Source organism: Anomaloglossus baeobatrachus, chromosome 11 (assembly GCF_048569485.1).
Source record: "Anomaloglossus baeobatrachus isolate aAnoBae1 chromosome 11, aAnoBae1.hap1, whole genome shotgun sequence".
In the NCBI taxonomy this organism is placed as follows: Eukaryota; Metazoa; Chordata; class Amphibia; order Anura; family Aromobatidae; genus Anomaloglossus; species Anomaloglossus baeobatrachus.
The window spans coordinates 7,412,298-7,439,085 of record NC_134363.1 but is presented as its reverse complement, the minus strand read 5'-3'; the positions used below and the strand labels follow the sequence as shown (position 1 = coordinate 7,439,085).

General features: G+C 54.0%; 1 protein-coding gene and 1 long non-coding RNA gene across 2 annotated transcripts; one reads left to right on the top strand and one right to left on the bottom strand.

Annotated features, from left to right (window-relative positions):
- Positions 1 to 2,708: 2,708 nt before the first annotated feature.
- On the bottom strand, positions 2,709 to 14,829 carry MUL1 (mitochondrial E3 ubiquitin protein ligase 1). Its single transcript, XM_075329398.1, is given in 9 exon segments — positions 2,709 to 3,074; positions 3,077 to 3,307; positions 3,310 to 3,478; positions 3,480 to 3,657; positions 3,659 to 3,739; positions 7,846 to 7,966; positions 14,174 to 14,261; positions 14,384 to 14,505; positions 14,810 to 14,829. Coding segments are annotated over 8 exon segments (1,035 nt in total). The 5' UTR covers positions 14,504 to 14,505; positions 14,810 to 14,829; the 3' UTR covers positions 2,709 to 3,027.
- A 127-nt stretch (positions 14,830 to 14,956) lies between these two features.
- On the top strand, positions 14,957 to 25,526 carry LOC142256608 (uncharacterized). The gene is made up of 3 exons (XR_012727547.1): positions 14,957 to 14,993; positions 24,478 to 24,522; positions 25,351 to 25,526. It is a non-coding gene; the product is annotated as an uncharacterized LOC142256608 (long non-coding RNA).
- Positions 25,527 to 26,788: the final 1,262 nt, after the last annotated feature.

The window sequence follows — 26,788 nt, the reverse complement described above, 5'->3', positions numbered from 1 at the left end:
GTCCACTTCTTAGTACTGCACAGAAAATCTTAATGATTCAGATCTACAGAATTTATTCCAGAAGAAGAGGATCTGCCAGAGAGCGGAAACAGTCAGCAATGAGCGATCCATGGAGTATCCTCACCCCGGTCACAGACAGGGGCAGGGAGCGCGGCCTTGCTGACATTTCCACATGAGGAAATGATAAAACCACAGCAGAGGTTTCCCCATCAATGACCCGGAGCGTTACCCTCGGTATCCTTCAGGAGAACGGACGGCGGGATAGTGAGGGGGTCACTCACGGTGGGATATGCCGCTCCCGATCGACCATCATCATTATCCAATCACATTCCTGCTGGAGACAAAACACAATCGTCGATTTCTACCAGAAAATCCATTGTGGGACAATACCACAAGTGACCACTAGGTGTCATAGCAGGAGCACGAGCGCTCAGTGTCAGGCGGCTGCTGCACAAGGCCACTACAGGAAATATCTACACATATAGAGCCTAAATTAGAGATAGGTGAACCCACAGATGTTGGGGTTCAGTGGGTCTGGCAGGACCTTAAAAAAAAGTAAGGTTCGGGACCGGATGTGAACCCAAAACCCATATAAGTCTATAGGGACCTGAACTTGTGTGCTCTTAAATTGTGTTCTTAACCGCTAGGGGGCTGCATAAGTAAGTAATATGGGGATTAGAGCAGGACAATAATACTTACTGAGTCTCCAGCGCAGCTGTCACACTGCTTCCGGGTCTGCTCATTAGCTCCATACATATTCACTCCTTCCCCTGCCCACCGTCTGTGATTGGTTGCAGTCAGACTGCCGACATCCATTATTGGTTGTGGTGTGTTAAATCATTGGAAAAAAAATGGTGCAGGGTCCTCCCTATTTTGATACCGAGCCAAGATAAAAGGAGACAGCTGGGAGCTGGTATACTCAGGTTGGGGAGGCCCATGGTTATTGGGCCCTCCCAGCCTAAAAATAGCAGCCCCCAGCAACCCTGGAATTGTTGCATCCAATAGCTGCAACAATTCGGCGCCTTACCCGGCTCATCCTGATTGCCCTGGTGCAGTGGCAATCGGGGTAATATTGGGGGTTAATGACAGCTGTGATTTGTCAAAAAAAAAAAAAAAAAAAAATCACAGCTGCCAATCAAGTCAGAGGTTAGTAATGGGAGGCGTCTATAAGAACCCCCATTACTAATTCTGTTAGTACAAACAAGTAAACACATAAAGCGCAGAGAAAAATAAAAAATAAACACCCTCTTTCTCCCATGTACTAATCCCTAAGACACCCCTGCAGGTCTGAGACAATCGACATGACGATCCCGGCTCTGCTACATCCTCAAGTTGCAGTGCACGGTCACATAAAAAAACGTAACCGCTCACTACAGCATCCGAGACAATGACAAAGCCGCAGCTGTGAGTCATGATGTCACTGAGTTTACCTGAGGTCACAGCTGGAGGTTCTCATGGTACCCCAGCTGTGACCTCAGGTGAACTCACCTTTGGTAAATTTTTAACCTCAGGGACTTCACCTCAGGTGACGTTATTGAACTCAATGTGGGATTACTGGATGAGGTAATTTGTGCACATTGAGTATTTGGATGCAGACATTTTTGCACCAAATCTCTTGGCAAAAAAAATGTACCGATATCACATGCGTTTTGATGCATTTTTCTGCCAGGAGATGCAGATTTGGTGCAGAAATGTCTGCACCCAAATACTCAATGTGCACACATTACCTAATAAGGTTACGAGTTCAATGACTTCCCCTGAGATGAGGTCACGGAGTTCACAAGAGGTCACAGTTAGGGTAACGTTAGAACCTTCAACTGTAACCTCAGATGAACTTTGTGACATCAGCACCGCTCACAGCTGTAGTTGTCAGGTGTGTCCCTGACGCCGCAGTGATCGGTCATGTTTTCTGATGTGACAACAAACTGCAACCTCAGGATGTAGCAGAGCCCGGATCGTCGTGGGACCTTGTGCGGATTACGTTGAACCTGCAGGGGTGATTTGAGAGTTAATGGGAGAAAGAGGGTGTTTTGTTTTTTTTTCTAAATAAAGGATTTTTCTGTATGTTTTCTTTTTACTTACAGGGTTTGTAATGGGGGAGGTCTCATAGACCCCTCTCCATTACTAACCTCGGGCTTGATGGCAGCTGTAATTTTTTGACAAATCACAGCTGTCATTAACCCCTTAGATTACCAATTGCCACTGCACCAGGCAATTGGAATGAGTCGGGTAAAGCACCGGAATTGTCACATCTAATGGATGCAACAATACTGGGGCGGCTGTGGGCTGCTATTTTTAGGCTGGGGGAGGGCCAATAAAACTGGCCTCCCCAGCCTGAGAATACCAGCCCCCAGCTGTCAGGAATCAAAATTGGGGGGGGACCGCAAATCTGTTTTTAAATTATTTCAAATTAAAAAAGCCGCATAGGGTCCCTCGTATTTTGATACACAGCCAAGATAAAGCATGCAGCCCCAGCCCTGCGCGTTATCTGCTCTGGGTATCAATATACGAGGGACCCTATGCCATTTTTTTCCAATTTATGGATTTTTACACTTAGACGCTGGAAGTCTGACTGCAACCAATCACAGATGCCGACATAAAGGGTGGGCGGGGTAAGCAGTGAATATGCATGAGAGCTAATGAGCGGCCCCGGAAGCAGAGTGACATCCACATTTAAGTTGATTTTCAGAGAAGCAAAGAGACGGCTGTAAAATTAGCAATTTATTTGCGATGGCGACGGACGCCAACGCTTCACATCTCACGGCAAGGCCCCGACATAACACAGGCACAAGCAGCCATAAAGTGACATCCTGCAAGTGCTGCAAAATCTTTGGTAAACGGAAAAAAAAAAAAAATCCAACAATTATTGACAAAAATAGATTTTTTTTTATATATAAAGAGAATTTCACCCCAAAATTCTGCAGGATTTATAGGATGGGTTCTGGTGGAGTCATTGGATTGGGTGATCAGCAATATGGCCCCGCCCAGATGATCACTGGCACCGGCGGCCATATTGGCTGATCAGTCCTAGCTGTTGTACAGGGGCACCATCCTGGAGATGCCGTTCCTGCATATGGGCACTTTTTGGGCTGGGGCAGGGACTGGTAGCACTGGTAGCAGGAGCAGACGTGACCGCACTCCAGGAAGACGCAGGACTTCTGGTTGCTCAGGCAGATGGTGCAGGCGTTGCGCTCCTCCTCGTCCCCCTCCTCTAATCTGGCGCTGGCCTCCTGGAACTCCCTCTGCAGCTGCTTGAGGCGCTGCCGCTCCTTGTGCCGCCGGTACTGGCGCCGCAGGATGAAGAAGGGGTGACGCACGTGGCCGCCCCGCTGATCACCGTCAGGACCCGCCAGAGCCGGACCTGGGCCTCCTGCTGCTGCACCAAGCTGTCGAAGTCCAGGCTGCTGAGGTAGAAGGGCATCCCGGCCTTGGGCGGCTGCAGCTTCACCGTCCGGTTGTCCAGGACCAGCTCGCCCACGGCCCGTCACCGTGGCCCCGACCTTCAGCATCTCCTCCGTCTCCTGGATGCCCTTCGGCCTCTCTCCGGTGATGAAGTGTCCCAGGACGTTGGTGAAGGACTGCACCGCCGGGTGGAACTTCTCGTACACCGTCTCCAGGTCCAGCTCCGCCGCCTCCAGGGGTTTGATGACGCGGATGCACGGGCCGGGGGTCCTCGTCCGGCGTCAGGTCGAAGGGCACGGAGTTGGTTCTCTGGTGGATTATTTTCTCCTGGTCGCTCCTGTAAAACACACAGACACCAGAGATCACAGACTGGTCCAGGACCCAGCTTTCCCAAACCCCAGAACGGCGGCACTGTGGGAAAAGCTGGGTGAGGGTTCTTGGCACTTTGCCTATAAAGAGGCTTCATCACACAAGCCCAGCAATTCCCCCCTCTATACCATTCAGTATCATAGGACAGCTTATATTTGTCATCACCCAGCTTTCCCAGAATCCAGAACGGCAACACTAGGAAAAGCTGGGTGACAACAAATGTGGAAACTGTAAGATGAACCGTATGAGTATAAGGCAGCTTCCAGCATTTTGGGGTACGACTGCACTGACCGGCAGAGATGCCTTTCTGGAACCTGGTAAAGCTGGGTGAGGGTTCTTGGCACTTTGCCTATAAAGAGTCTTCATCACATAAGCCCAGCAATTCCCCCTCTATACCCAGGCATGTATGCCATTCAAAAAAAAAAAATAAAAAAAAAATAAATTCATACGGATTACATATAGTATGTCCCTTACAATCAAGGGGCATATAGCATACTCAAATTCAATAAAAACAGGAGAATCACGAGTCTAATGCTTGAAAAAATGATTTTATTGATAACAGAGGCAATTAAAACCCCCCAGGAGGGGTAGGAGAGTGAGAAAAAGAGTGAGAAGAAAGGACCAGGAAAAATGGTTAACAAGCCAATCAGGGGTATCTGTATGTCCGGCCAATACAGGGACAATAAATACAATAAATACAATAAATTGCACAAAGCCCAAGTACAAGATTAAAACGGACGGACAACACATTGAAATAAATAACATGTATAAAGTGCCTGTGTGTAAAGGGAGGTAAACATAGACTGAATGTGCGTGCCGGAGCTAAAGTGCTATTAGTATAACCGGCGCCTCCAAATAAAGGTGCACAATTCAATAGTCAAAGAATCTCACAGGGCACAGGGGACCTTCAGAAAAGATCAGCAAACCATAGATCCTGGAACCAAGAGAAAACACCTACGTACGTTTCACAAGAGTGAGGTAACCACCAGCTTCATCAGGGTGAGAAAGAAAAGTGATCCCAGGATGCGGTATGCCCTGTTTTAAAACCCTCCTTCAAATGCCATAATAGTATTCAGCTGTACATATTACTCTGACATTGCTGGGCGGACGCGTGCGCACAAGGTCCCCCCCTCCCCATCCACCGAATCCAGCCGCCCGGACGCAGTGCGCAAGCGCGGCGGCACGGCAACAGCCATGACGCCCGCGCACGCGCAGAGGCCCCCAGGAAGCCGAGGACGGAGGGCGGGGGGAGAGGAACATGAACGCATGCCGTAGTAATAATCAGCTGTGCATATTACTCTTGACACTGCTGGGGCGGCGCGTGCGCACAAGGTCCCCCCCTCCCCATCCACCGGATCCAGCCGTCCGGACACAGTGCGCACGTGCGGGCGGCACGGCAACAGCCATGACGCCCGCGCATGCGCAGAGGCCCCCAGGACGCCGAAGACGGAGGGCAGGGGGAGAGGAGCATGAACGCACGCGCACAAGCAATGTGAGGTAATAGGAGCCGGGACATGCAGAGGGAGATATATACAGATGACTGCGATGCCAAAAGTAACATTATTGATAATAACGGCGCATGTAAAAAAGCAGCAGGTGGTCCAAGGCCATATTGTATAGCATGTCCATTATCTTCGGGCTCTCAGGGACAGCCGATGCCATGACATGATGAGGGTCTAGACAAAAAAGTCGTCAGGGGAAGTACAGAAAAAGATGTAGTTTACTTTTTCTGTACTTCCCCTGACGACTTTTTGTGCGCTGTGCGTTCATGCTCCTCTCCCCCCGCCCTCCGTCTTCGGCGTCCTGGGGGCCTCTGCGCATGCGCGGGCGTCATGGCTGTTGCCGTGCCGCCCGCACGTGCGCACTGTGTCCGGACGGCTGGATCCGGTGGATGGGGAGGGGGGGACCTTGTGCGCACGCGCCGCCCCAGCAGTGTCAGAGTAATATGCACAGCTGATTATTACTACGGCGTGCGTTCATGTTCCTCTCCCCCCGCCCTCCGTCCTCGGCTTCCTCGGGGGCCTCTGCGCGTGCGCGGGGCGTCATGGCTGTTGCCGTGCCGCCCGCGCTTGCGCACTGTGTCCGGACGGCTGGATCCGGTGGATGGGGAGGGGGGGGACCTTGTGCGCACGCGTCGCCCCAGCAGTGTCAGAGTAATATGCACAGCTGAATACTATTATGGCATTTGAAGGAGGGTTTAAAACAGGGCATACCGCATCCTGGGATCACTTTTCTTTCTCACCCTGATGAAGCTGGTGGTTACCTCACTCTTGTGAAACGTACGTAGGTGTTTTCTCTTGGTTCCAGGATCTATGGTTTGCTGATCTTTTTTGAAGGTCCCCTGTGCCCTGTGAGATTCTTTGACTATTGAATTGTGCACCTTTATTTGGAGGCGCCGGTTATACTAATAGCACTTTAGCTCCGGCACGCACATTCAGTCTATGTTTACCTCCCTTTACACACAGGCACTTTATACATGTTATTTATTTCAATGTGTGTCCGTCCGTTTTAATCTTGTACTTGGGCTTTGTGCAATTTATTGTATTTATTGTATTTATTGTCCCTGTATTGGCCGGACATACAGACACCCCTGATTGGCTTGTTAACCATTTTTCCTGGTCCTTTCTTCTCACTCTTTTTGTCACTCTCCTACCCCTCCTGGGGGGTTTTTAATTGCCTCTGTTATCAATAAAATCATTTTTTCAAGCATGTATGCCATTCAGGATCATAGGACAGCTGAGTAACATTTCGTGGGGGGACCTCTAATAGTGCTTATATTTGTCACCACCCAGCTTTCCCAGACCAGAGAACGGCAACACTATGGGAAAAGCTGGGTGACAACAAACGTGGAAACTGTAAGGGAAACCATATGGGTATAACAGAGCTTCCAGTGTTTTGGGGTACGGCTGCACTGACCGGCAGAGATGCCTTTCTGGAACCTGGTAAAGCTGGGTGAGGGTTCTTGGCACTTTGCCTATAAAGAGGCTTCATCACATAAGCCCAGCAATTCCCCCCTTTATACCCAGGCATGTATGCCATTCAGGATCATAGGAAAGCTGGGTAACAGTTCCTGGGGGGACCTCTAATAGTGCTTATATAAAAGTCGTCATCCAGCTTTCCCAGACTCCAGAATGGCAACACTATGGGAAAATCTGGATGACAACAAACATGGGAACCCTATGTGAAAAGGGCCTAGTTTTAGGGTACGGCTGCACTGACCGGCGGAGTTGCCCTTCTGGAACCTGGTAAAGCTGGGTGAGGGATCTTACCATGACGACCACTTTGCTTTGTAACGCAGCTTCATCACATAAGGCAAGCAATCCCCCCTCTATACCTAGGCATGTATGCCATTCAGGATCCTGGGAAAGCTGAGTAACCTTTACTGGGGGGAGCTCTAATAATGCCTATATTAGTGGTTATCCAGCTTTTCCAGATTCCTGAATGGCGCCTGACTTTTGCATATCTATGTTTCCCTGTCGGGGGTCTAAGATGGCTCGTAATCGATGGAGGCGATAAAATGGCCATACTGCCACCCAGCTTTCCCAGACAACTGTTGAAATTTTCTATTATGCAGCTTATTTTTCAGGAAAAGTTGGGTAGCAATGGGGTGTAATGGCAGAATGGCGGCAATATTCTTGTCACCCTACTTTTCCAGACTCCTGAATGGCCCATTTGCAGCCGCACATCCTCTGCTACACGAACTAGGCAGACAGAGGAGTCGGGGAAAGCTGGGTGGCTTCAGGTAGGAGGGAAGGGGAGACCTTAGTGGTTACCAGCTAAATCAATCAGGATTCTTAAAAGGGGCCACGTGACATCCCCTTTAATAACGGATTTGCCTAGTCAGGCAGGGTTTGTGCTCTGCTTGCCTTTCAGGATCCCTGGAAAGCAGTTCCCCTTAGAAGGAGGGGGGGGGGGGGGGAGAGGAGGGGTCGTTCCGGCAGAGTCTGAGGTAAGGGGGGGGGGGGGGGAGGGTGGTCCCAATCTCGGAGGGGTCGGGCAGAGTCTGGGGGGGGGGGGTAGGGTGGTCCCCATCTCGGAGGGGGTCGGGCAGAGTTTGGGGTGGGGGCGACTCACCAGAGGTGGGTGGTCCTGTTCCACACCATCTTGTGCTCCTTTAGGGAGAGTCTGTGGATGACCCCCCTGCAGTTCTCCACAAACTGACTGTGCAGAGAGTCCTTCACCGAGCGGACCACCCCTGAAAGAGAGCGAAGAGTCACAAAAACGGGAGAGACCCCTCTATGTGCACCCCCCAACAAGGACAATCCCTCTAATAAGGGAGGAGGGGGGCGAACCCCAAGAGCTGACATTCCAGAATAATCCCACATCTCCTCCCCAAGAGCTGACACTCCAGGATAATCCCACATCTCCTCCCCAAGAGCTGACACTCCAGGATAATCCCACATCTCCTCCCCAAGAGCTGACACTCCAGGATAATCCCACATCTCCTCCCCAAGAGCTGACACTCGGGGATAATCCCACATCTCCCCCACAAGAGCTGACACTCGGGGATAATCCCACATATTCCCCCCCAAGAGCTGACACTCGGGGATAATCCCACATATTCCCCCCCAAGAGCTGACATTCCAGAATAATCCCACATCTCCTCCCCAAGAGCGGACACTCGGGGATAATCCCACATATTCCCCCCCAAGAGCTGACACTCGGGGATAATCCCACATATTCCCCCCCAAGAGCTGACATTCCAGAATAATCCCACATCTCCTCCCCAAGAGCTGACACTCGGGGATAATCCCACATATTCCCCCCAAGAGCTGACACTCGGGGATAATCCCACATATTCCCCCCCCAAGAGCTGACATTCCAGAATAATCCCACATCTCCTCCCCAAGAGCTGACACTCGGGGATAATCCCACATCTCACCCGGAATAATCCCACATCTCCCACCCCCCAGAGCTGACACTCGGGGAATAATCCCACATCTCCCCCCTTCCCCCAGAGCTGACACTCGGGGAATAATCCCACATCTCCCCCCCCCCAGAGCTGACACTCGGGGAATAATCCCACATCCCCCCCCCCCCAGAGCTGACACTCGGGGAATAATCCCACATCTCCCCCCCCCCAGAGCTGACACTCGGGGAATAATCCCACATCTGCCCCCCCCCAGAGCTGACACTCGGGGAATAATCCCACATCTCCCCCCCCCCAGAGCTGACACTCGGGGAATAATCCCACATCCCCCCCCCAGAGCTGACACTCGGGGAATAATCCCACATCTCCCCACCCCCCCCAAGAGCTGACACTCGGGGATAATCCCACATCCCCCCCCCCCCCCCAAGAGCTAACACTCGGGGATAATCCCACATCTCCCCCCCCCCCAAGAGCTGACACTCGGAGATAATCCCACATCTCTCCCCCCTCCCCAAGAGCTGACACTCGGGGATAATCCCACATCTCTCCCCCCTCCCCAAGAGCTGACACTCGGGGCTAATCCCACATCTCTCCCCCCTCCCCAAGAGCTGACACTCGGGGATAATCCCACATCTCTCCCCCCTCCCCAAGAGCTGACACTCGGGGATAATCCTACATCTCTCCCCCCCCCCCCCCCCCCCAAGAGCTGACACTCGGGGATAATCCCACATCTCTCCCCCCCCCCCCCAAGAGCTGACACTCGGGGATAATCCCACATCTCTCCCCCCCCCCCCCCAAGAGCTAACACTCAGGGATAATCCCACATCTCCCCCCCCCCCCAAGAGCTGACACTCGGGGATAATCCCACATATTCCCCCCCAAGAGCTGACATTCCAGAATAATCCCACATCTCCTCCCCAAGAGCTGACACTCGGGGATAATCCCACATCTCACCCGGAATAATCCCACATCTCCCACCCCCCAGAGCTGACACTCGGGGAATAATCCCACATCTCCCCCCTTCCCCCAGAGCTGACACTCTGGGAATAATCCCACATCTCCCCCCTTCCCCCAGAGCTGACACTCGGGGAATAATTAATCCCACATCTCCCCCCCCCAGAGATGACACTCGGGGAATAATCCCACATCTCCCCCCCCCCAGAGCTGACACTCGGGGAATAATCCCACATCTCCCCCCCCCCCTAGAGATGACACTCGGGGAATAATCCCACATCTCCCCCCCCCCCAGAGCTGACACTCGGGGAATAATCCCACATCTCCCCCCCCCCCCCAGAGATGACACTCGGGAATAATCCCACATCTCCCCCCCCCCCAGAGCTGACACTCGGGAATAATCCACATCTCCCCCCCCCCCAGAGCTGACACTCGGGGAATAATCCCACATCTCCCCCCCCCAGAGCTGACACTCGGGGAATAATCCCACATCCCCCCCCCAGAGCTGACACTCGGGGAATAATCCCACATCCCCCCCCCAGAGCTGACACTCGGGGAATAATCCCACATCTCCCCACCCCCCCCCTCCCCAAGAGCTGACACTCGAGGATAATCCCACATCTCCCCGAACCCCGAGAGCTGACACTCGGGGATAATCCCACATCCCCCCCCCAAGAGCTAACACTCGGGGATAATCCCACATCTCCCCCCCCCCCAAGAGCTGACACTCGGGGATAATCCCACATCTCCCCCCCCCCCCCAAGAGCTGACACTCGGGGATAATCCCACATCTCTCCCCCCTCCCCAAGAGCTGACACTCGGGGATAATCCCACATCTCTCCCCCCTCCCCAAGAGCTGACACTCGGGGATAATCCCACATCTCTCCCCCCTCCCCAAGAGCTGACACTCGGGGATAATCCACATCTCTCCCCCCTCTCCCAAGAGCTGACACTCGGGGATAATCCCACATCTCCCCCCCCCCCCCCAAGAGCTAACACTCGGGGATAATCCCACATCTCCCCCCCCCCCCCCCCAAGAGCTGACACTCGGGGATAATCCCACATCTCCCCCCCCCCCCCCCCCCAAGAGCTGACACTCGGGGATAATCCCACATCTCTCCCCCCTCCCCAAGAGCTGACACTCGGGGATAATCCCACATCTCTCCCCCCTCCCCAAGAGCTGACACTCGGGGATAATCCCACATCTCTCCCCCCTCCCCAAGAGCTGACACTCGGGGATAATCCCACATCTCTCCCCCCTCCCCAAGAGCTGACACTCGGGGATAATCCCACATCTCTCCCCCCTCCCCAAGAGCTAACACTCGGGGATAATCCCACATCTCCCCCCCCCCCCCCCAAGAGCTAACACTCGGGATAATCCCACATCTCCCCCCCCCCTCCCCAAGAGCTGACACTCGGGGATAATCCCACATCTCTCCCCCCTCCCAAGAGCTGACACTCGGGATAATCCCACATCTCTCCCCCCTCCCCAAGAGCTGACACTCGGGGATAATCCCACATCTCTCCCCCCTCCCCAAGAGCTGACACTCGGGATAATCCCACATCTCTCCCCCCTCCCCAAGAGCTGACACTCGGGGATAATCCTACATCTCTCCCCCCCCCCCCCCCCAAGAGCTGACACTCGGGGATAATCCCACATCTCTCTCCCCCCCCCCCCCCAAGAGCTGACACTCGGGGATAATCCCACATCTCTCTCCCCCCCCCCCCCCAAGAGCTGACACTCGGGATAATCCCACATCTCTCCCCCCCCCCCAAGAGCTGACACTCGGGGATAATCCACATCTCTCTCCCCCCCCCCCCAAGAGCTGACACTCGGGGATAATCCCACATCTCTCTCCCCCCCCCCCCCCCAAGAGCTGACACTCGGGGATAATCCCACATCTCTCTCCCCCCCCCCCCCCAAGAGCTGACACTCGGGGATAATCCCACATCTCTCTCCCCCCCCCCCCCCCCAAGAGCTGACACTCGGGGATAATCCCACATCTCTCCCCCCCCCCCCCCGGAGCTGACGCTCGGGGATAATCCCCACATCTCTCCCCCCCCCCCGGAGCTGACGCTCGGGGATAATCCCACATCTCCCCCCCCCAGGAGCTGACACTCGGGATAATCCCACGTCTCCCCCCCCCCCTCCAAGAGCTAACACTCGGGGATAATCCCACATCTCCCCCCCCCCCGCGAGCTGACACTCGGGGATAATCCCACATCCCCCCCCCCCCCCGCGAGCTGACACTCGGGGATAATCCCACATCCCCCCCCCCCCCCCAAGAGCTGACACTCGGGGATAATCCCACATCCCCCCCCCCCCCCCCAGAGCTGACACTCGGGGATAATCCCACATCCCCCCCCAAGAGCTGACACTCGGGGATAATCCCACATCCCCCCCCCCCCCCCCCCAAGAGCTGACACTCGGGGATAATCCCACATCCCCCCCCAAGAGCTGACACTCGGGGATAATCCCACATCCCCCCCCCCTCTCCCCAAGAGCTGACACTCGGGGATAATCCCACATCTCTCTCCCCCCCCCCCCCAAGAGCTGACACTCGGGGATAATCCCACATCTCTCTCCCCCCCCCCCCCAAGAGCTGACACTCGGGGATAATCCCACATCTCTCTCCCCCCCCCCCCCCCCCAAGAGCTGACACTCGGGGATAATCCCACATCTCTCTCCCCCCCCCCCCCCCCCTCCAAGAGCTGACACTCGGGGATAATCCCACATCTCTCTCCCCCCCCCCCCCAAGAGCTGACACTCGGGGATAATCCCACATCTCTCTCCCCCCCCCCCCCCAAGAGCTGACACTCGGGGATAATCCCACATCTCTCCCCCCCCCCCCCCCAGGAGCTGACACTCGGGGATAATCCCACATCCCCCCCCCCCCCCCAAGAGCTGACACTCGGGGATAATCCCACATCCCCCCCCCCCCCCCCCAAGAGCTGACACTCGGGGATAATCCCACATCTCTCCCCCCCCCCCCCCCCGGAGCTGACGCTCGGGGATAATCCCACATCTCTCCCCCCCCCCCGGAGCTGACGCTCGGGGATAATCCCACATCTCCCCCCCCCAGGAGCTGACACTCGGGGATAATCCCACATCTCTCCCCCCCCCCCCCAGGAGCTGACACTCGGGGATAATCCCACATCTCCCCCCCCCCCCAGGAGCTGACACTCGGGGATAATCCCACATCTCTCCCCCCCCCCAGGAGCTGGCACTCGGGGATAATCCCACATCTCTCTCCCCCCCCCCAGGAGCTGACACTCGGGGATAATCCCACATCTCTCCCCCCCCCCCCAGGAGCTGACACTCGGGGATAATCCCACATCTCTCCCCCCCCCCCCCCAGGAGCTGACACTCGGGGTTAATCCCACATCTCTCCCCCCCCCCCCAAGAGCTGACACTCGGGGATAATCCCACAACTCTCCCCCCTCCCCAAGAGCTGACACTCGGGGATAATCCCACATCTCCCCCCCCCCCAGGAGCTGACACTCGGGGATAATCCCCCCCCCCCCCCCCTCCAAGAGCGAACACTCGGGGATAATCCCACATCTCCCCCCCCCCCGCGAGCTGACACTCGGGGTTAATCCCACATCCCCCCCCCCCCCCCAAGAGCTGACACTCGGGGATAATCCCACATCCCCCCCCCCAAGAGCTGACACTCGGGGATAATCCCACATCCCCCCCCCAAGAGCTGACACTCGGGGATAATCCCACATCTCTCCCCCCCCCCCCCCAGGAGCTGATACTCGGCGATAATCCCACGTCTCCCCCCCCCCCTCCAAGAGCTAACACTCGGGGATAATCCCACATCTCCCCCCCCCCCGCGAGCTGACACTCGGGGATAATCCCACATCCCCCCCCCCCCCGCGAGCTGACACTCGGGGATAATCCCACATCCCCCCCCCCCCCCCCAAGAGCTGACACTCGGGGATAATCCCACATCCCCCCCCCCCCCCCCAGAGCTGACACTCGGGGATAATCCCACATCCCCCCCCAAGAGCTGACACTCGGGGATAATCCCACATCCCCCCCCCAAGAGCTGACACTCTTGGATAATCCCACATCCCCCCCCAAGAGCTGACACTCGGGGATAATCCCACATCCCCCCCCAAGAGCTGACACTCGGGGATAATCCCACATCCCCCCCCCCCAAGAGCTGACACTCGGGGATAACCCCACATCCCCCCCCCCCCCCCAAGAGCTGACACTCGGGGATAATCCCACATCTCTCCCCCCCCCCCCAGGAGCTGATACTCGGGGATAATCCCACATCTCCCCCCCCCCCCCCAAGAGCTAACACTCGGGGATAATCCCACATCTCCCCCCCCCCCCCGCGAGCTGACACTCGGGGATAATCCCACATCTTCCCCCCCCCCCCCCCACGAGCTGACACTCGGGGATAATCCCACATCTTCCCCCCCCCCCCCCCCCAAGAGTTTTTCACTCGGGGGTAATCCCACATCACCCCCCCCCCCTCCCCCCCAAGAGCTGACACTCCGGGATAATCCCAATCCCACAAGCCCCCCCCCCGAGAGCGGACACTCCGGGGTCTCCGCGCTCCTTACCCTCGATCACCGCGTACGGGACGCACTTTCCGGGCAGATCCATCAGGACTTTCTGTAAATCTTCGTCCAGAGAGATTTTCTTTGCCCCCTTTAAATCACAAAAAGATAAAAAAAAAAAATTTAAAGGGCCGGTACCAAGCGAGACTGGACGCTATAAAAACGGACCCCAGCCAGCGATGGCGGGTGCTGCAGCTGCTGAGCGCCTCTTACCTTCAGAGTCTGCACCCGGCCATATTTCTGGCGGTACACCGTATACAAGATGGCGGTGATGGCGGAGCTGGAGGCCAAGAGAAGGATCTGCCCGAGGGACGGACGCCCGTTACCCTCCATATCTGCGGAAAACGACAAAAGTGAAGGTGAAGGGTTAAATGAACAGTAATAGAGGCGCTTCTGATCATGTGACCCCCACATAGACAAAAAGAGTCACCCCAGACACCACTAATGCCCCATTACAACGTGACAGTCAGAGTTGTCATAGGGACAGACACACAATAGCCAGAAATGACCCCCATAGATGGGGCACAGAACCCCAATACTCCACACTGGGGTATATAACGTGTAGAAGCCCCTATGTTACAGCCCATCCCCCCACAGGCAGCAGAAACCCCCCGGACCCGGATTGCAGGAGTCACCGACCGCCCGGCACCGACAGCCACTCACTTCCTGCTCATGCGCAGCTGAGAGCGGGGAAGCTGCACGCAGAGGGGGCGGGACAAGATGAAGCTCCGCCCAATCTAAGTCACGTGACTTTACTCGTTATAAATATAAACAGTTGACGGCGCGGGAGGGCGAAAAGGAGACGGCGGAGAAGAGAGCGGCTGTATGTGTGCGCCACATATACAGAGCCGGTGGGCCACATATACAGAGCCGGTGCGCCATATACAGAGCCGGTGCGCCACATATACAGAGCCAGTGCGGCGTATACAGAGCCAGTGCGGCGTATATAGAGCGGCTATGTAATTACTAATTTCTCCACACTGACAACACAACCTGCACCCGAGGAAGTGACACCCAGTATGTTCTGAGGTCCTACTCCCGGTACACGGAGGGTCTTGTGGGGTGTTCCCGGTATACGGAGGGTCTTGTGGGGTGTTCCCTGTATACGGAGGGTCTTGTGGGGTGTTCCCTGTATACGGAGGGTCTTGTGAGGTGTTCTCTGTATACGGAGGGTCTTGTGAGGTGTTCCCTGTATACGGAGGGTCTTGTGGGGTGTTCCCGGTATACGGAGGGTCTTGTGGGGTGTTCCCGATATACAGAGGGTCTTGTGGGGTGTTCCCTGTATACGGAGGGTCTTGTGGGGTGTTCCCGGTATACAGAGGGTCTTGTGGGGTGTTCCCGATATACAGAGGGTCTTGTGGGGTGTTCCCTGTATACGGAGGCTCTTGTGGGGTGTTCCCGATATACAGAGGGTCTTGTGGGGTGTTCCCTGTATACGGAGGGTCTTGTGGGGTGTTCCCTGTATACGGAGGGTCTTGTGGGGTGTTCCCGATATACAGAGGGTCTTGTGGGGTGTTCCCGATATACAGAGGGTCTTGTGGGGTGTTCCCGGTATACGGAGGGTCTTGTGGAGTGTTCCCGGTATACGGAGGGTCTTGTGGGGTGTTCTCTGTATACGGAGGGTCTTGTGGAGTGTTCTCTGTATACGGAGGGTCTTGTGGAGTGTATTGTGGGGGGTTCCCTGTATACGGAGGGTCTTGTGGGGGGTTCCCTGTATACGGAGGGTCTTGTGGAGTGTTCTCTGTATACGGAGGGTCTTGTGGAGTGTTCTCTGTATACGGAGGGTCTTGTGGGGTGTTCTCGGTATACGGAGGGTATTGTGGGGTGTTCCCGGTATACGGAGGGTCTTGTGGGGTGTCCCCGGTATACGGAGGGTCTTGTGGGGTGTCCCCGGTATACGGAGGGTCTTGTGGGGTGTCCCCGGTATACGGAGGGTCTTGTGGGGTGTCCCCGGTATACGGAGGGTCTTGTGGGGTGTCCCCGGTATACGGAGGGTCTTGTGGGGTGTCCCCGGTATACGGAGGGTCTTGTGGGGTGTCCCCGGTATACGGAGGGTCTTGTGGGGTGTTCCCTGTATACGGAGGTTCTTGTGGGGTGTTCCCTGTATACGGAGGGTCTTGTGGGGTGTTCCCTGTATACGGAGGGTCTTGTGGGGTGTTCCCTGTATACGGAGGGTCTTGTGGGGTGTTCCCGGTATACGGAGGGTCTTGTGGGGTGTTCCCGGTATACGGAGGGTCTTGTGGGGGGTTCCCGGTATACGGAGGGTCTTGTGGGGGGTTCCCTGTATACGGAGGGTCTTGTGGGGGGTTCCCTGTATACGGAGGGTCTTGTGGGGGGTTCCCTGTATACGGAGGGTCTTGTGGGGTGTCCCCGGTATACGGAGGGTCTTGTGGGGTGTCCCCGGTATACGGAGGGTCTTGTGGGGTGTCCCCGGTATACGGAGGGTCTTGTGGGGTGTTCCCTGTATACGTAGGGTCTTGTGGGGTGTTCCCTGTATACGTAGGGTCTTGTGGGGTGTCCCCTGTATACGGAGGGTCTTGACATGACATGATACGCCCATGACAGCACCACCTGAGAGATAGGTTCCGCCCACATCAGGACAGGAAACCCACTGATAAAAAGGCGGCACCTCTCCTCTCCTCTCCTCCACATCAGTTTTGGTTTCCTGTCCTGGTATGAACAACCCATTGCTGTCCCAGGTCCGACCCGGTGTGGAAGCCTGGTACTTACCAGAAGCCGGTGCTCGGGCCTGCATGCACCCCCCCTCAGTCTCGGACCTCTGCGGCGGTGAGGCGCGGGCCTGGAGCGGGAGCTCGGCCCGGCGTCGCTCCAGGGATGTGCGCACTCACGGCGGCCGCTGGAAGGCTTGTCCCTGCTGTGCAGCACGCTGGAGTGAAGCAGGACGCTCCGGCCGGAAGTGACGCGAGTACCCTGGTGACGCGCGCAGTGCGACCAGGAAGTGAATGGTGTACGCATGCGCACTAGGATCCAAGATGGCGGCGCCCATGTAACGGGGATCTCCGTTTAAAATGTGGCCGGCGCCTGGGACTGGTGAGTTTTTCTCCTCCATTCTTCTCTATTATGGCAGGAGATTCACCCCGCAGCAAAGAGCAGCGCAAGGAGTCGCCACAGCGTGGCTCAGAACGCGGCTCAGCGGATCGTTCCAGGAATGCTGTATCCAGTCCGGGCAGCGTTCGGTCGGTGGGTCCCAAGAGGTCCAAGGAAGATAAGAATCCGCCTCCTGATCCGGTATTGCCAGGAGTCGTGGGGGTGAGTGAACTTCGTGGTCAGCCATATTACTAAGACCCCGTTTCCATGTCCCCTCTCTTGTTAGGTACAGAAAACGTGTACCTCCAAGCAGCGTCACAAGGAATGTGCAATATGCCAATCCTCCCTGTCTTCTGATTACAACAAGGCCCTATGTGCAGGCTGTATCCAACAGACCCTCCTCAAAGAAGGGCCAGGGTTCTCATCTGAATTACGTTCCATTATCAGGACGGAAGTACAGGAGTCCCTTAAATCCCTTAAGGGGGGCAAGAGACGCAAGAAATCCCGTCATCCTAAGCTGTCTACTCCCGATACCTCGGCGGGTTCGGCTCATGACTCTCGGTCATCAGGCTCCTTGGGATCCTCCCCCTCCGATTCTGACTCCTCCCCCTCTTCCGATGAAGGTGGTCGTTTTTGTTTCCCTACTGCGGACGTGGGACCCTTGGTGAAGGCGGTGCGTTCGATCATGGGAATGGTGGACCTCAGAGGACCCGAATCTACCCAGGATGTCATGTTTGGGGGCTTGGATTCCAAAAAACTTAAGGGGTTTCCTATTCCCCAGAAGCTTCAGGGTCTCATAGCTAACCAGTGAAGAAAAGTGGACAAAAGATTGAATCTTAGCTCTTCCCTTAAAAGGAAGTACCCAGTGGATGGGGAGGCGTCTACATCTTGGGATAGAACCCCGAAGATTGATGTCGCTATTGCCAAGGCTTCCCGCTCCACTACCTTGCCGTTTGAGGACTTGGGGTCCCTTAAAGATCAGCTGGATAGGAAGGCTGATGGGTTTCTGAGAGGAACTTGGAATCCACAGCAGGTGGCTTGCGCCCTGCCGTGACCAGCGCCTGGGTTGCCCGGTCTTTGATGGTGTGGCTTCAGCAATTGGAAGACCAGTTGCGAAATGACACTCCGAGGAAGGATATTATCTCGTCCTTGCCCTTAATACAGGGTGCTGCAGCCTTTATGGCAGATGCCTCGGTTGATTCCTTAAGACTTTTCGCCAGGTCGGCGGCGCTTTCCAATTCCGCGCATCGGGCCCTGTGGCTGAAAAATTGGAAGGGTGATGTCCAATCCAAGGGACGGCTATGCAGCATGCCTTGTGAAGGTACCTATCTTTTTGGCTCTGGCCTGGATGACCTCCTCACTAAGGCATCCGATAAGAAACAGGGGTTTCCGGTTTTCCCGGTGACGTCCTCTCGCAGCCGGCCCTTTCGGAGACGTCAGTTTTTCACGAAGAAGTCCCAAAAACCGCAAGATCAGTGGAAGGACCGTAGAAAGAATACCTCGGGCTTTCTCTTTGGCAAGCACTCCGATACTAAGAACAAACCCTCCCAATGACGCCAGTCATCAGGTAGGGGGCCGGCTGTCCCTCTTCCTCCATGCCTGGAAGGTGATCTCCTCCAACAAATGGCGCCTTCAGATTGTGGCGGAAGGGTTAAAATTGGACTTCAGTTCTCCTCCTCGGGGGTCTCTAATAATAACATCCTTGCGGTCCCCAGAGCGGCAAATGGCCTTGGAAGTAGAAGTGCTGACTCTCCTCTCGAGGAAAGTCATTCAGGACGTCCCCATAGAACAAGAAGGGGACGGCTTTTACTCCACTCTGTTTCTGGTTCGGAAGCCGGACTCCACCTTCCGCACCATCTTCAACCTGAGGAACTTGAATTTGCATCTGGTGCAGCGAGCCTTCAAAATGGAGACCATGAAGTCAACTGTCAGGCTGTTGTATCCAGTGTTTTATGGCGGTCCTCGACTTAAAGGACGCCTATTATCACATCCCTATTTTTCCGTCTCACCGGCGGTTTCTCAGGTTCGCACTACACGTCTCCGGGAGGCTGAGACACTTCCAATTCACAGCGCTGCCATTCGGGCTTTCCATGGCCCCACGGATCTTCACCAAAGTCCTCGCGGAGGTCATGGCACATGTCTGGGAACAGGACATATTGATCGTTCCGTATCTGGATGACCTCCTGATAGTGGGTCAGTCGGAGTCTCTATGTGCTGCTCACGTGACCAGGGTCATCACCATCCTGGAAAGCCTGGGGTGGGTGGTGAATCAGCAGAAGTCCAGACTCCAGCCTCTCCAGTGTCAAGTCTTCCTGGGTCTCGTCTTGGACTCCACAAGCCAGTTGTGCCACCTGCCAGAGGACAAGGTCGCCAGGATCTTGTCCTTGCTCTCTTCTGTAAGGAGTTGCCCAAGCATGTCCTTACGGCAGGCTATGTCGCTGGTCGGGACTCTTACCTCTTGCATCCCAGGAGTGTGGTGGGCCCAACTGCATTCCAGAATCCTCCAGATGGAGGTCCTTCAGTTTCCGAGACTGTTTGGAGACTGTTTGGAGAAACAATTGATCCTGTCTGCAGACACCTTGCACTCCCTGGGTTGGTGGCAGGACCCCTCTCAACTCCGGATGGGGGTTCCTTGGCTTTCCCCGGTCACGGACACAATAGTCACGGATGCCAGCCGTTGGGGGTGGGGTGTGTTGTGAATGTTAGTTATGTTTTGGCTGCTGGGAGGCTCCCTCTGGTGGCCAGGAATGGTTTGGACTTGGACCAGGTGTGTTGTGCAGTGGGTGTTTCCTTTGCTAACTCTCTGCTTATTTAAGTCCTGGTCTGATTGCAGGCTGTTGCCGGATGTCAGTTGTTCTTTGTATCTCCAGCCTGCTTAATCCTGTTCTACACCACATTTTCCCCAGATAAGTGCTTGCTCTTTATTGTCTGGTTCTTTTGTTTATCTGGGTTTGTCATTTGCTGTGGTTGGTTTCAGTTTATTCGCTTGCAGGGATTTTCCCCCTCCAGTGGATTGTTGAGGAACTCCCTGCAGTTCTGTGTGGAGTATAGCTCCTTTGGGTCCATGTGTTTGTGGCTTGTTGACTTTTTTATGATTCTTGTTTTCTGTTCATTGGTATGACAAGGGCACCTGGTATAGGACGGAGTTCAGATCGTGCGATCTGAGGGCCTTTTTGTACTATCAGGAAGTTGGTATTTTGCAGGGTTTTTCTCTGGCCACCATCAGTCCCTTTCCTGTCCTTTCCTATTTTAGTCAGTAGGGCCTCACCTTTTGCTAATCCTGTCATCTACCTGTGTATTGTGTTTTTTTTCCTATATCACCGCAGTCTTTGAATGTGGGGGGCTTGCTATTCTTGTCTATTTTCTGAGGCAGAGAGTTATTCATCTTTCCTACCTTTAGGATAGTTCTCCGGCTGGGTTCGCGGTTCACAGGATGTTAGTTCACCCCTCGGCTACTTCTAGTTGTGATGGTTAGTAAGGGGATGGCTGCCAGATTAGTTGCCAATGCTCTTGTCACCTTTTGCCAATGATTTGTGGTGGTCTTCCATGGTTCCGGATCATAACAGTACATCCGACACTTACTGTTATGATCCGGAACCATGGAAGACCACCACAAATCATTGGCAAAAGGTGACAAGAGCATTGGCAACTAATCTGGCCGCCATCCCCTTACTAACCATCACAACTAGAAGTAGCCGAGGGGTGAACTAACATCCTGTGCACCGCGAACCCAGCCGGAGAACTAGCTATCCTAAAGGTAGGAAAGATGAGTAACTCTCTGCCTCAGAAAATAGACAAGAATAGCTATCCCCCCACATTCAAAGACTGCGGTGATATAGGAAAACACAATACACAGGTAGATGACAGGATTAGCAAAAGGTGAGGCCCTACTGACTAAAATAGGAAAGGACAGGAAAGGGACTGACGGTGGCCAGAGAAAAACCCTGCAAAATACCAACTTCCTGATAGTACAAAAAGGCCCTCAGATCGCACGATCTGAACTCCGTCCTATACCAGGTGCCCTTGTCATACCAATGAACAGAAAACAAGAATCACAACAAATTCAACAAGCCACAAACACATGGACCCAAAGGAGCTATACTCCAAACAGAACTGCAGGGAGTTCCCCAACAATCCACTAAGGGTGAAAATCCCTGCAAGCAATTAAACTGAAACCAACCACAGCAAATGACAAACCCAGATAAACAAAAGAACCAGAAAAATAAAGAGCAAGCACTTATCTGGGGAAGATGTGGTGTAGAGCAGGATTAAGCAGGCTGGAGATACAAAGAACAACTGACATCCGGCAACAGCCTGCAATCAGACCAGGACTTAAATAAGCAGAGAGTTAGCAAAGGAAACACCCACTGCACAACACACCTGGTCCAAGTCCAAACCATTCCTGGCCACCAGAGGGAGCCTCCCAGCAGCCAAAACATAACTAACATTCACAACAGGGGTGCCCACCTGCGCCAACAGGTGCTTCAGGGTCCCTGGGACGCTCAGTTGGTCAGCCAGTCCTCCAAATACAGGGAGCTCATGGCGGTTCTCAAGGCACTAGAGGGGTTCCTCCCCTTCTTGAGAGGTCGCCATGTTCGGATCCTTTCGGACAACAGGGTGACTGTGGCGTACGTCTACCATCAGGGCGGCACCAGATTCCCTTCTCTTCTGACTCTGACTATGCGCATCTTCCAGCCGGCCGAACAACATCTCTCCTCCTTGACAGCTCTTCATATCAAGGGGACGGACAACGAGGAGGCAGACTTCCTCAGCCAGCACTGTCTCCATCAGGGGGAGTGGTCCTTAGACCCGGAGGTCTTTCGCAAGATCACGCTTCTATGGGGTGTCCCTGTTCTAGACCTGTTCGCTACCAAGGCGAATCGGAAAGTGGACAGGTTCTGCTCTCTCAACCCCCGAGACGATCCTGTTGCCCTCGATGCGTTTTCAGATGTCTTGGTCTCACGGCCTCCTGTACGCGTTTCCTCCTCTGATCCTGTTGCCTTCGGTTCTCCGGAAAATCCGGGACGACAGAGCAGAGGTTATTATCATCGCCCCCTTCTTGCCGAAGCGGGCATGGTTTTACTGGCTGCGGACACTATCTCTGGTGGATCCTTGGGTTCTCGCGGACGCCCCTCATCTCCTTTCCCAGGGCCCAGTCTCGTCACCCCCCCCCCCCCCCCCCGACCCGGCTCTCCATTGACAGCCTGGCGTTTGAGCAGCGGCTGCTAGCTCGACGGGGTTTTTCTTCTGGCTTGATAGACACTCTTCTTCACAGTAGAAAAGTGGTCACCACAGCCATTTACGGGAGGGTCTGGAAGCGTTTTCTCCTTCAGTCCGGGGCTCGGGCTGAGGACCCCCCTCCTATCTCGGCTATACTAGAATTCCTCCAGAGGGGGTTGGAATTGGGGCTCTCCACCAGTACACTCAAGGTGCAGGTGTCGGCCTTAGGGGCACTGTTTAATTGTAGTCTGGCACAGAATGAGTGGATTTGCAGTTTCATTAAATCTAAGTCCAGGTCTGTACCTGTTCAGGCTCCCAGGGTTCCCCCATGGGACCTCAATTTAGTGTTGGATGCCCTCACAGGGCCACCTTTGAACCCTTAGGGGAGGTCCCTCTCAAACTGCTGTCACTTAAGGTTTTTATCCTCGTCGCACTCACCTCGGCCAGGCGGGTGGGGGATCTCCAAGCCTTGACCGTAGTTCACCCTTATACCCAGATTCTGGATGATAGGGTAGTGTTGCGGACTGATCCCTTCTACCTGCCCAAGGTTTCTAAACCCGTTCATCGGTCCCAAGAAATCGTGCTCCCTTCCTTCTGTGACCCCCCCCTCATAACGAGAAGGAGGCTAGGTTGCACACGTTGGATGTCCAGAGGGCCTTAATCACGTACCTAGATAGGACTAGGGAATGGAGAAAAACTCAGGTCCTGTTTGTCACATTTCAGGGGCAATCCAGGGGGCATGGGGCTTCTAAGGCTACCTTGGCCAGATGGGTCAGGGATGCCATCTGCTTGGCATACTCTGCTAAAGACACCACTCCTCCTCAGGGCATAAGGGCACACTCCACTAGAGCAGTGTCTACGTCTTGGGCAGAGAGGGCAGATGCCTCTATTGACCAGATCTGTCGGGCGGCTACTTGGTCGTCTCCTGGTACTTTCTTTCGCCACTATAGGCTGGACGTATCCTCCACAACTGACCTTTCCTTTGGGAGACGGGTCTTACAGGCGGTGGTCCCTCCCTAAGGTGGTGGTCTTTATAAATCTCTCAGGTGGTGCTGTCATGGGCGGCAGGGAAAAATCTTAATTACTCACCGGTAATGGGATTTTCAATAGCCCATGACAGCACCCTTAGTTCCCCCCCTATTCACTGGTTGTGGGCACCCTTCGGGGAGTGTTTGGTGTTTTTCCTTGGGTGGTGGTATGATTAATCTGTTTGTTGTGTTTTGTTGGTCCTCTCTGGCTCTGTAAACCTACTGATGTGGAGGAGAGGTGCCGCCTTTTTATCAGTGGGTTTCCCGTCCTGATGTGGGCGAAACCCATCTCTCAGGTGGTGCTGTCATGGGCTATTGAAAATCCCATTACCGGTGAGTAATTAAGATTATCATGTTCAGGTTGCTCCTGTTCACATTTGTCTGTTAGGAGGTGCTGTCAGTTTTCTTATTTTGGATTATGGGGTCATGCTTCTGGCTGAGCACCCTTTACCACTTAAAGCGATGTTTAATTTCCAATTAGCTGGTTCTGCCCGCCTATAAGATTGTAAGCTGTTGAGGCCGGATCGAGGCATTTAGGTAGGGACCCAGCGTAAGCCCTCCTTCACACATCCGTGTCTCCGGTACGTGTGACGCCTGTGTTCACATGTACCAGAAACACAGACACATGTAGACCCATTAAAATCAATGGCTCTGCGCACACGTCCGTGTTGTGACATGGACCGTGTGTCCATGTGCTCCATAATTATAATAATAATAATTTTATTCATTTATATAGCGCTATTAATTCCACAGCGCTTTACATACATTGGCAACACTGTCCCCATTGGGGCTCACAATCTAGAGTCCCTATCTGTATGTTTTTTGAGTGTGGGAGGAAACCGGAGAACCCAGAGGAAACCCACACAAACACGGGGAGAATATACAAACTCCTTGCAGATGTTGTCCTTGGTGGGATTTGAACCCAGGACCCCAGCGCTGCAAGACTGCAGTGCTAACCACTGAGCCACCGTGCCGCCCGCATATTGTGACATGTCCATTTTCTGCCGGCAGTACGGATGTCACACGGATCGCGAACTGATACCAGAGAAAACACAGGTGACGTAAAAAAGAATTTTATTATACTTACCTGTCTCTGCGTCTGCTGTCTCTGCCTCTGCTGTCTCTGCCTCTGCTGTCTCTGCCTCTGCTGTCTCTGCCTCTGCTGTCTCTGCCGTCTCCAGCGCTACTGTCTCTGCCTCTGCTGTGCCCTCTCGGCCACTCATTATGCTCCTGAATATTCACTCACCGCGGACCCGGAAGTAACAGCATCACTGGAGACAGGTAAGTATACAACTCATGCTGTTTGTCTGCTATCCAGATGTCATACAGGGACACACGTACACACACACACATACACACACATATATACACATACACACATATACACACACACACACACACACATATATACACACGCACACCTTCACCACGGACCATTTAAAATATTATTGCTTTGCACGGATGTGTGAAGGAGGCCTTAGAGATACGCCTTGACACTGGCTGCTGGGCTCACTTAAAACTGGCCTTTATTTATAGGCTAAGCGTCTCAATTTTATATATTTTTTGTATTTGTTTAGCGCTAATGCACGTCCAAACTGCTATATTCGATGTCCGTATACCTTAGCGTCTCGGAGTGCAGCTGTTTATTTGTTAGTTTGTCTCCTGTTCAGTATGCACCTGTTCACACTTGTCTGTTAGGATGTTACGGAGGGCAGCATGCTATCCTGTGAGCCGTTCAGGAGTCTGGGAAAGCTGTGTAGACGCTGTAATGATGGGTGAGATTAGCTGAGGACCCCGTGATGTTCTGCATAGACCCTGCACTGAATCTGCTGCTGTGTAAGCCCCCCGGCCGCGGGGTCACCTTCTTGTACGTTTCTATTCCAGATCCCGCCTCCGCCTCTTTTCCATTCATCTTCACATCCAGATTGTGCTGTGCTGTTGTGGAGCCGCTAATCAATATCCGGGCGCAGCGAGCGTCACCGGCCGAATAGATAAGAAAACAGGTTACTGTGTCAGGACCCAGCGGAGGGGGAGCGACAAAGCGTCAGCAGCAGCCGGTGTTGCAGGTCTGTCCTGTTTACTCTACATGTGGTTCTGCTTACAGTAAATATTGGAATTTGTAACCATTAATCCTGCAGGTCCGGATCTCTGTGTCAATACAGCGATATGTGATAACCACATTGTATCTTCATTGCTGCCCAACATTCAGGTACATTTAGGGCCAGGACTTTTTACTGGTGTGTGTTTTTTTTTTTTTTTTTTTTGCAGTCACCACTAGAGGGAGCTCCCTGTATACAGAGATACATGATAATATCCTGTCTGCAGCCACCACTAGGGGGAGCTCCCTGTATACAGAGATACATGATAATATCCTGTCTGCAGCCACCACTAGGGGGAGCTCCCTGTATACAGAGATACATGATAATATCCTGTCTGCAGCCACCACTAGGGGGAGCTCCCTGTATACAGAGATACATGATAATATCCTGTCTGCAGCCACCACTAGGGGAAGCTCCCTGTATACAGAGATACATGATAAGATCCTGTCTGCAGCCACCACTAGGGGGAGCTCCCTGTATACAGAGATACATGATAAGATCCTGTCTGCAGCCACCACTAGGGGGAGCTCCCTGTATACAGAGATACATGATAAGATCCTGTCTGCAGCCACCACTAGGGGGAGCTCCCTGTATACACAGATACATGATAATATCCTGTCTGCAGTCACCACTAGGGGGAGCTCCCTGTATACAGAGATACATGATAAGATCCTGTCTGCAGTCACCACTAGGGGCAGCTCCCTGTATACAGAGATACATGATAAGATCCTGTCTGCAGTCACCACTAGGGGCAGCTCCCTGTATACAGAGATACATGATAAGATCCTGTCTGCAGCCACCACTAGGGGGAGCTCCCTGTATACAGAGATACATGATAAGATCTTGTCTGCAGCCACCACTAGGGGGAGCTCCCTGTATACAGAGATACATGATAAGATCCTGTCTGCAGCCACCACTAGGGGGAGCTCCCTGTATACAGAGATACATGATAAGATCCTGTCTGCAGCCACCACTAGGGGGAGCTCCCTGTATACAGAGATACATGATAATATCCTGTCTGCAGCCACCACTAGGGGGAGCTCCCTGTATACAGAGATACATGATAAGATCATGTCTGCAGCCACCACTAGGGGGAGCTCCCTGTATACAGAGATACATGATAAGATCCTGTGTGCAGCCACCACTAGGGGGAGCTCCCTGTATACAGAGATACATGATAAGATCCTGTCTGCAGCCACCACTAGGGGGAGCTCCCTGTATAC